Genomic DNA, 10339 nt, shown 5'->3' with positions numbered 1-10339 from the left:
AAACAAGCCTCCACAGTGAGAAGCCTGCACGCCGGAACTAGTGAGTAGCCTCTACTCACCGCAACTTGAGAAAGCCTGTGCAATAATGAAGACCCAGCACAGCCGAACATAAATAAACAAATATTTTAAAAAATACTCTATTGGTATATAGCCTTACTGGATGTGAGTATGACTATCAGGAGGGCTTCCCTGGTGGTTCAGTGGTCAAGAATCCACCTGCCAATGCAGGAGACTTGAGTTGGATTCCTGGGTCAGGAAGATCCCCTGGAGAAGGAAATGGCAACCCACTCAAGTATTCTTGCCTGGGAGATCCCATGGACAGAGGAGCCTGGTGGGCTACATTCCATGGGGTTGCAAAAGAATCAGACAAAATTTAGCAACTAAACAATGACTCTCAGGAGTCAAGGATAGTCATTGCAGGCCATCTTCGAGACCAACTACCACCACGTGGGTATCTTTAAATTTGTACTAATAGATATATTTTATGTATTTGAGTATATACTTATAAAATCATACTTGATATTTACCATATTAGAAATTAAAACAAGTTTAAAATGCATTTATTCATTTAAAAATAAGCCCACTGTGTGTTAAGATAAATGATGCATTTTCTTAAGCACTTAAAAAAAATTTTTTGACAGGTACACACTATGATATTTTTAAATTTATTTTTGGCTGTGCTGGATCTTTGTTGTTGCATGTTAGCCTTCTCTAGTTGCGGAGAGCGGCGGCTACTCTCTAGATAAAGTGCACAGACTTCTCACTGAGGTGGCCCCTCTTGTGGAGCACAGGCTTTAGGCACACGGTTTCAGCAGTTGCGGCGCCCAGGCTCAGTAGTTGTGGTGCAAGGACTTAGTTGCTCTGAGGCACGTGGGATCTTCCCGGATCAGGGATCAAACCCATGTCCTCTGCCTTGGCAGGCGGATTCTTATCCACTGCACCACCAGGGAAGTCCTAATGATGCATTTTTAATGGAATTAAAAGAGTGGCATTATTTTACATTTCTGCAAATCTTTTAAATATCTGATATAATGAAAAAATGCTAGATTCTCATTTTTGCTTTTGCATACTCTACTGAATATTCATGACACAATGAGAGCAAAAGTGAATAATGATGTCAGTATCATTGTAAAAACAGTTTTGACCTCATGGAACCTTATGAAAGGGCTGAACCACACTTTGAGAAACTTGAGCTAGATTCTGGTTGTTGTGGTTTAGTCACTAAGTTGTGTCTGACTCTTTGTGACCCCATGAACTGTAGCCCGCCAGGCTCCTCTGTGGGATTTCTCAGGCAAGAAATAACAGGAGTAGATTGCCATTTCCTGCAGGGGATCTTCCCGACCCAGGGATCAAACCCTGCATGTCTACTGCATCGGCAGGCAGATTCTTTACCACTGAACCACCTGGGAAGCCCCAGGTAATAAATGATGCCCAAATCTCAGTAGCTTACAACAACAAAGGTTTATTTCTTGCTCATGCTACCTGGAGAAGGAAATGGCAACCCACTCCAGTATTTTCACCTGGAGAATTCCATGGACAGAGGAGCCTGACAGGCTACAGTTCATGGGGTTGCAAAGAGTCGGACACGACTGAGCGACTGTCACTCATGCTACATGTCAGTTATGGCTTGCCTATGCTTGTTGCAAGTCTTCACCAAGGAACCCATGTTGACAGGGTACCCTCTGGCTGGACATTGCTAGATAAGGGAAAAGAGAACTTGATAAACCAGCCTGGCTTTTAAACTTATTCTTGGAAGTGATGTGTCACTTGTTTTCTTTTTTTCCCATCAGCCAAAGCAAGTCACGTGGCCAAGTTTGTGTTCCCCAGGAACTCAAATCTGCAGGGAGAGGCCCCACTGGAAGGGATACAAGGTGTTTGTGGTATATACACTTCTACCATGGGTTTAATGAATAATGCTGGTTGCTCATGGAAAACGGATTATATTGGGAAGAGGTAGAAAGCTATTTAAGTGTAGAAATATGTTAGGAATTAACTGCAGCACTTTGGGCAAGAAATTGGTGGCTGGGTCTGATTCAAGAGGTACTTTGGAATTGGTAGAATTTGTTTTGGGAGCAGGGTGGGGATAAGGGAAAGTTCTGAAAGATAACTTAAAGTTTTTGTTTTTTAATTTTAAAAAAATATAACATAGGTTTGAACTGAGTGGATAATGAGATAGGATAAGGATAGGTGAGGAGGGTTTTTTTTGGCAGGGGGCAGTGGAACAAATGTTGAACTTGTTAAGCCTGAGTCTTCACCTAAATGGAAATGTCCAGTAGATACTTGACCATATGTCTGGAGATCTGGGGATAAGTCAGAACTCAGGCATTAACGCAGAGCTGAATTTTAAAGTTATGGAGTTGGAAGAGATCCCCTTGGGAGAAAGTGTTACTAGGGAAGAGAAGAGGGCTAAAAGCTAAAGCCTTGGTGCACACCAACATTTATAAGTGGAACTGGCATTGGATCCAGCAAAAGAGATGGAGAAGGAGCCCATTGAGGTAAGGTGAAAATGGGTAGAAATGGAAGCAAAAGGAAGAAAGTGTTTCAAGAAGAAGGAAGTAGTATGTTTCAATGTTCTATAAGTCAGCTAGGGGAAAATGGAAGTCACAGTTGGCTGGCTAAGTACGGTTTTGATGGAGAGGTGAGAATCAAGCTCTAATCAGGTGAATTGAAGAAAACATGGAAGTGAGGAATGGAGACACCACTTTTGAGAATTTTTTTTTTTTTGGTTGGGTGGATAAGTAGAAAATGAAGGGAGACAAAGATGTGAAGATGAAATTCTATGTATGTGAAATCTTTATGTAAACTGTAAACGCTCTATCTATAAGCGTTAGGTTTGTTATTTATTATTGAACCCCTAGGAATTTCAAACTAGCTCAATGTGAAGAATCACTAAGACGCTACTGCTAGTCCCCAGCTCGCTGGCTATTAAACCTCAAAAGATCTCAAGCCTATGAAAAGTGGACAGATGAAGAGACAGAAAGAGCAGAGTGAAAAAATGAAGGGCAAGAGAGAGGGCGACCTAGCAAATATTGTCCTCCGAGGGCCCCCGTATGGCAGTCTCACAGCTCTTACGTAATTTTAGGGGCGGGGCCAACAGGAAATTTAAACCGAACCCGCGGCCGAGGGTGCCTAGAGAATATGCTGTAGTTGCGGAGAAGCATTCGGTGCACGGGAGCTTGAAAGAGCCCATGGAGCTCACGATTGGGATACGGCGGCCTTGAAGGAGTACGGAGACTGGGAAAGAGCAGAGAATTGGAGGAGGGATCCGGGAAAGGGTACGGATGCCGAAAAGGGGAAGGAGGGATAAGAAGGAAGGTGGAAAGGGTCAAAGGCGTTAATGAGGGGTTCGGGGTTGGGAAGTGGGCATAGGAATTGGGAAGCAGATAGGTTACGGGAGCTGGGAGGGTAGAGGGACCGGGGAGGGGTCATAGGAATTGAGAAGACAGAGGTCTAAAGGGGCAGAGGGAGTGGGGGAACAAGAGTCTGGAAGGAGGCGCGGGAGTTGAGAGGGGATGTGGGTTGGGATGGAGTTGAGTCTTGGAGTTCCCGGGAGCCTCGATGGAAATTGTGCAGGACTTGGGAGGTTGGAGGAGGGGATGATGGAGGGTCGAAGATTAGTGGAGGTGGTTCACCTGATGTTTTGTCCTTTTTCAGTCAACGATCGCCTTCAACTGGAGAGTTCAATGGATGAGAGTAAGCTACGGGCTCCGGACCCAGGTAGGTAACAGGGCAGTTAATGAGGGTTTCGAGGTCCCAGTTGGTACTCCTGCCCCAGAGTCTCTTGGGAAGAAAAGGCCGAGAAATGTTATCTCTTGGGGTTTTCTAGTTACTGTGTGTGTGTGTGTGTGTGTGTGTGTGTGTGTGTTGGGAGGGGGTTGTTTGTGTTGAGGCATGTCATGGATCGTTAAGGAATTCATGATAAAGGTCAAACAAGAGTTTTCTCTCTGATATTATGAGCAGATGGAGAGTCAGGATGGAGTAACTTATTAAACCTATATTCATGGTTACTTTTACCATAAAATTCTTAAATTTATTGATAAACTTAAAGAGCCCCACCCAATTAGATAAGTATTTCAGCACTAGTCACTTCCCTCAGTGCTCCCCTTTGCCCTCTTAGTATCATCTAGTTTGAGTTCTGGATTTTTACAGATATGCCATTTCATTGTTGCCTTTTAAACGGTGATATATTTCACTAAATTATTTACTCTCCCTTCCCATATGGTGTTGCTTTCTTCTAGCTCTAGTTCTCTTTTGGCTGATGAACTTCCTCCAAGCATATTTTCAAAAGGGGGCTTTATGTGATAAACTTTTTGAGGCTTGTATGCCTAAGAACATCTTTATTTCACCCTTATATTAAAGTTTTTGAGTCAGTTTTTTTCCCTTCAACACATTGAAAAGTGACAGTGGTCTCTTCTTGCTAAAAAGTAGATGCTGTTGAGAATTGATGTCAATCTGATTCTTGTTCCTTAGTGTATAACCTGCTTTTCCCTGTAGAAGATTTTAGATTATTCTCTTTGTATTTGTTCTTAAAATTCACAATAACATAACTGTGTTAATTTTAGAGGGTTTTAGTTTTCATAAGAATAAAGATACAAGAATTGAAAACATGCAGGTAAAGAAGCAACAGTTAGAACCAGACATGGAACAACTGACTGGTTCCAATTTGGGAAAGGAATATGACAAGGCTGTATATACAGAGAACATCGTGCAAAATGCCAGACTGGATGAATCACAAGCTGGAATCAAGAATGCCAGGAGAAATATCAACCTCAGATATGCAAATGGTAACACTCTAATGGCAGAAAATGAAGAGGAACTAAAGAATCTCTTGATGATGGTGAAAGAGGAGAGTGAAAAAGATGGCTTACAACTCAGCATTCAAAATACTAAGATCATGGCATCTAGTCCCTTACTTCATGCCAAATAGAAGGAGAAAAAGTGGAAACAATGACAAATTTTATTTTCTTGGGCTCCAAAATCACTGTGGACAGTGACTACAGCCATGAAATTAAAAGATGCTTGCTCCTAGGAAGAAAAGCTATGACAAACCTAGAGAGCATATTAAAAAACAGAGACATTACTTTGCTGACAAAGGTCTGCATAGTCAAAGCTATGGTTTTTCCAGTAGTCATATAAAGATTTGTGCGTTGGACTGTAAAAATGGCTGAACACCAAAGAATTGATGCCTTCAAAGTGTGGTGCTGGAGAAGACTCTTGATAATCTCTTGGACTGCAAGGAGATCAAACCAGGCAATCCTAAAGGAAATTAACCCTGAATATTCATTGGAAGGACTGATACTGAAGCTGAAGCTCCAATATTTTGGCTACTTGATGCAAAGAGCTGACTCATTGGAAAAGACCCTGATGCTGGGAAAGATTGAAGGCAAAAGGAGAAGGGGGTAGCAGAGGATGAGACAGTTAGATAGCATCACTGACTCAATGGACATAAATTTGAGTAAACTCCATGAAATAGTGGAGGACAGAGGAGCCGGGCATGCTGCAGTTCATGGGGCTGCAGAGTCAGACACGACTTAGCAACTGAACATCAACTATTCATCTGCAAATGATTGTGCACATTACTCTGTTTTTTAAAAAATTCTTATTTATTTATTTTTGACTGCACTGGGTCTTCTTTTCTACTCAGGCTCTTTCTAGTTTTGTCCAGGAGGGTCACTCTAGTTGCCATGCACTGGCTTCTCATTGCAGTGGCCTGTCCTGTTGCAGAGCACGGTCTCTAGGGCAGGCGGCCTCTAGAGCACAGGCTCAATAATTGTGTCTCAGGCTCAGCTGCTCCAAGGCATGTGGGATCTTCCCGGATCAGGGGTCAAACCCCTGTCTCCCGCATTGGCAGGTGGATTCTTTACCACTGAGCCACCAGGAAAACCCTAGCTGGGATTACTTTTTAATGTTAATCTCTATTGGGTGATGGGGGTAGTGGGTTCTTAATCCACATGACTAGAATGAATTTGAACTCCAGTCTCTTGAGAGGCTTGTACTTTGGATTGTCAGTGAAGATTTTCCTTTCATGTGGAGCCCAGGCTAAGGTAGGCAGTATTCCTTTTTTGTCTTTTCTAGTGGATGGATTATTTTCTGGCTTCCCTTTTCTCCTAGATTCATGCAGGAGTTCCCAATCCTCGCTCCCCACTTTAGGCTTGCACAAGACCTCATCTCCACGGCTCATGTGGCTCTTCAGTCTCAAGCTCTTTGCTTTTAAGTCCATAGACTCCCTCCCTCAGGGCAGTCAGCATTCGCTTTCACCACTGTGGTTTTCAACTTTCTCATCATGTGGAGCACTTTTGTTGTCTTCTTACTAATTTTGTGGACTTAGCAGTTAGATAGGATTGGTATTTCTATTTCAGCTGGTATTTTTAGACATTTGTGTTAAGGAGGGCTTTTAGGTAACCTCTCCAGTATTACCTGAAATGAAGCCAAAATCCTCTCTTTCTCTTCAGCATCCTGAAATTTCATGAATAGTGTGCCATGGGACTTTTTTCATTCATGGAGCTAGCACTTGGTGGAAACTTTCAATCTGGAGGCTCATGTTCTTTATTTCCTTTGTGTGGATTACCACATTTTATCCATTCATTAGTTGATGGACATAAGAGTTTTCTGTTTCCTGGCTATTATGAACAATACTGTTATAAACATTTGTTTCCAGGTTATCATTTTTTTCTTGGAATGTATACCTAGAAGTATAATTGCTGGGTCCTATGGTAAGTTGGATGGGGAAACAGTGGAAACAGCATCAGACTTTATTTTGGGGGGCTCCAAAATCACTGCTGATGGTGATTGCAGCCATGAAATTAAAAGACGCTTACTCCTTGGAAGAAAAGTTATGACCAACCTAGATAGCATATTAAAAAGCAGAGATATTACTTTGCCAACAAAGGTCCGTTTAGTCAAGGCTATGGTTTTCCAGTGGTCATGTATGGATGTGAAAGTTTGACTGTGAAGAAAGCTGAGCACCGAAGAATTGATGCTTTTGAACTGTGGTGTTGGAGAAGACTCTTGAGAGTCCCTTGGACTGCAAGGAGATCCAACCAGTCCATCCTAAAGGAGAGCAATCCTGGGTGTTCATTGGAAGGACTGATGCTAAAGCTGAAACTCCAATACTTTGGCCACCTCATGCGAAGAGTTGACTCATTGGAAAAGACCCTGATGCTGGGAGGGATTGGGGGCAGGAGGAGAAGGGGACGACAGAGGATGAGATGGCTGGATGGCATCACCGACTCGATAGACATGAGTTTGAATGAACTCCAGGAGTTGGTGATGGACAGGGAGGCCTGGTGTGCTGTGATTCATGGGGTCACGGAGAGTCGGACACAACTGATCAACTGAAGTGAACTGATGGTAAGTCTCTGTTTAACTTTGTGAGAAACTGGCAGACTTTCCCTGTTGGCTACACCATTTACCTTCCCACCAACAAAGTATGAGGATTCCAGTTCTGCAGGTCCTCACCAACACTTGTTATTACCTGTCTTTTTTGTTAAAGCCATCCTAGTGCGTTTGGCATGAGACCCTATAGCTCAGGGTTTAGAGTGCTGGTCTTATAAACCAGGTGTCAGGAGTTCATATCTCCCTGGGGCCTGCTAAGCAACTCTCTTATTGGGCTTCCCTCATGGCTGAGACGGTAAAGAATCTGCCTGCAATGCAGGAGACCTGGGTGTGATCCCTGGGTTGGGAAGATCCCCTGGAGGAGGGCGTGGCAACCCACTCCAGTATTCTTGCCTGGAGAATCCCCATGGACAGAGGAACCTGGCCGGCTAAAGTCCATGGGGTCGCAAAGAGATGGACACGACTGAGGAACTCAGCACACAGACAGTGGGTTTGAAGTGGTATCTCTTTGTGTTTTCAATTTACGTTTTCCTAACAAGGCTAATCCGGAGAAGGCAATGGCACCCCACTCTAGTACTGTTGCCTGGAAAATCCCATGGACGGAGGAACCTGGTAGGCTGCAGTCCATGGGGTCGCTAGGAGTCGGACACGACTGAGCAACTTCACTTTCACTTTTCACTTTCATGCATTGGAGAAGGAAATGGCAACTCACTCCAGTGTTGTTGCCTGGAGAATCCCAGGGACAGGGGAGCCTGGTGGGCTGCTGTCGCTGGGGTCGCACAGAGTTGGACATGACTGAAGCGACTTAGCAGCAGCAGCAGCAGCAACAAGGCTAATCGGAGAAGGCAATGGCACCCCACTCCAGTACTCTTGCCTGGAAAATCCCATGGACGGAGGAGCCTGGTAGGCTGTAGTCCATGGGGTCGCTAAGAGTCGGACACGACTAAGCGACTTCACTTTCACTTTTCACTTTTCTGCATTGGAGAAGGAAATGGCAACCCACTCCAGTGTTCTTGCCTGGAGAATCCCAGAGACAGGGGAGCCTGGTGGGCTGCCGTCTATGGGATCACACAGAGTCGGACACATCTGCAGTGACTTAGCAGCAGCAACAAGGCTAATGACCTTGTGTATCTTTTCATGTGCTTATTGGTCATTGGTATACCTTTGGAGAAATGTCTATCTGTTGCTCATTTTTAAATGATTTTTTTTTTTTACTATTTGAAGTGTTTTTTAACTATTGTATTTTTTTATATCCCTTATCTTCAATTAATTATTTTATTTACCTGCTGTTCTTCTTTTATGTTTCTAGTAAGCTCCTTGCCTTCTTGAGATATTTATTATGCTTTAAAATTCTTCTTTCTGTCTGGTCCATTACTTATAACAGAAGGGCACCTATGCCAGAGAAAGCTTCTTTTATAGTACTTGCCTTCTTCAGTTGCCTCATATTTTCTTAGAAGCTAATGTTCCCTTGAGACTGCTAGCCACTCTAACTGATAATGTGCGCCTGGAAGGAAGATGCAAAAGCTTAGGTTCTGTGTTATGCTCCTCCTTTGAGTTCAGGGATTGGGGTTTGGTTAGAAGAGGAAAACCACCCTAAGGTGGGAAGCCCCTGGTTCCAGTGTGGGCTCAGTCACCACCCCCCTCTAATACATGTGTTGCCTTGTACTGCTCATTTGCAAGAGCTGCTGTTTTCCTTAAGTTGTAATTTCCTGATTCACCAAATGAATAGTGAGGAGGGAGGGAAGCTCATTTGTGCCAGCCAGCTCACTGACCTCCTTGACTTCACAACTCCCCTTGACCCTGACCTTTTGTTAACTGCTTCACACTCACACACTCATACTCACATACACTCACACTGCCTTGATGTTACCCTACTGTCTCTGGTCGGTGCTGGACTGCTTACCTGGCACTGGCTACAGGCGGGCAGGGGCCCACTGAGCACAACTAGAAGCCATTCTCCGGTCTCACCTTCCTGCGAGTCCTGGCACTCTTCCGCTTTAGGCTTGCTGTTCACCCAGCGCAGCACCGCCCTCACCCGCACGCCAGTGTCTGACTCTGCCATTCATCTCATCTAATTCCTTCTTTCTTCAGAGATTTCCCTAGGATTAGGTCCTGTGGAGAAAGTTGTAGGCCTGTGTGAATGTCAAAAGGGCTTACTCTGAGAAAGCCTTCTATACAAATATTGAATCATTATGTTGTATCCCCTGGAACTAATATAATGTTGTATGTCAGTTAGACTGCTCAATAAAAGGAAAAAGAGGACCTTCCCTGGCAGTTCAGGGGTTTAGACTTCACCTCCCAGTGCAGGGGTTGCCGGTTCAGTCCCTGGTTGGGGAGCTATGACCCCACATGGCTCACCTTCTGGAGAAGATGGCCTTAGGGAGGGACCCAGAATGGCTACAGTTAGAATAATGCCCTGGCCTGACATCCAGCTGGTATTCCTGGTATGGCTGGATCAGATGTTTCTGGCCAGTCTCCATCCTGAGTGCTTATTAAGTATTTGAATAACTCCTAAATACCATTACCTGACACCATTTATGATATTTTACGTATCCCATATGGACTGCCCATGAGAGTGGGTGTTTATTATTACCACTATTTCAGAAGTGAGGAAATAGAGACTGAGACATCCTAAGTAAGATTACTGTAAGTAAGATTATTTACTTAAGATTACATCCTAAGTAAGACTTAGGGTTACACAGCTAGTAAGAGATGGAAGCAGGACTCAGAACAAAGGCCTTTTCTGTTAAATGCCAAGCTGACTTTCCAGTTTTCGGTCTCTAAATACCTAGGACTCTCAGGAAAAGGGAGGTTTACAGGAACAGAGGGTGAATGCTTGAAGGTCAGATGCTAGCTGAGGATGGGAAAGCAGGATCTAGTTTAAGCATTATGGAAATGTACAGATGGGACTGCAGCCATGAAATTAAAAGATGCTTACTCCTTGGAAGGAAAGTTATGACCAACCTAGATAGCATATTCAAAAGCAGAGACATTACTTTGCCAG

At 43.9% G+C, this 10339-nt stretch overlaps 1 protein-coding gene across 5 annotated transcripts in view; it reads left to right on the top strand.

Annotated features, from left to right (window-relative positions):
• The first annotated feature begins 1684 nt into the window (after nucleotides 1-1684).
• DBF4B (DBF4 zinc finger B) overlaps nucleotides 1685-10339 on the top strand; it is a 33037-nt gene continuing 24382 nt past the window's right edge. For 4 of the 5 annotated variants that reach the window (XM_044938888.1, XM_044938887.1, XR_006549427.2 and 1 more), the window contains exons 1-2: nucleotides 1685-3275; nucleotides 3655-3717. In XM_044938888.1, the coding sequence (XP_044794823.1) occupies nucleotides 3684-3717 (34 nt within the window). In that variant the 5' untranslated portion in view covers nucleotides 1685-3275; nucleotides 3655-3683. The remainder of the gene's footprint in view (nucleotides 3276-3654; nucleotides 3718-10339) is intronic. The other variant, XM_025279962.2, reaches the window with a different exon arrangement.

This window comes from Bubalus bubalis, chromosome 3 (genome assembly GCF_019923935.1).
Source record: "Bubalus bubalis isolate 160015118507 breed Murrah chromosome 3, NDDB_SH_1, whole genome shotgun sequence".
Classification (NCBI taxonomy): Eukaryota; Metazoa; Chordata; class Mammalia; order Artiodactyla; family Bovidae; genus Bubalus; species Bubalus bubalis.
Note: the sequence above shows the minus strand (reverse complement) of the source record. Positions and strands in the feature narration are given on the sequence as shown.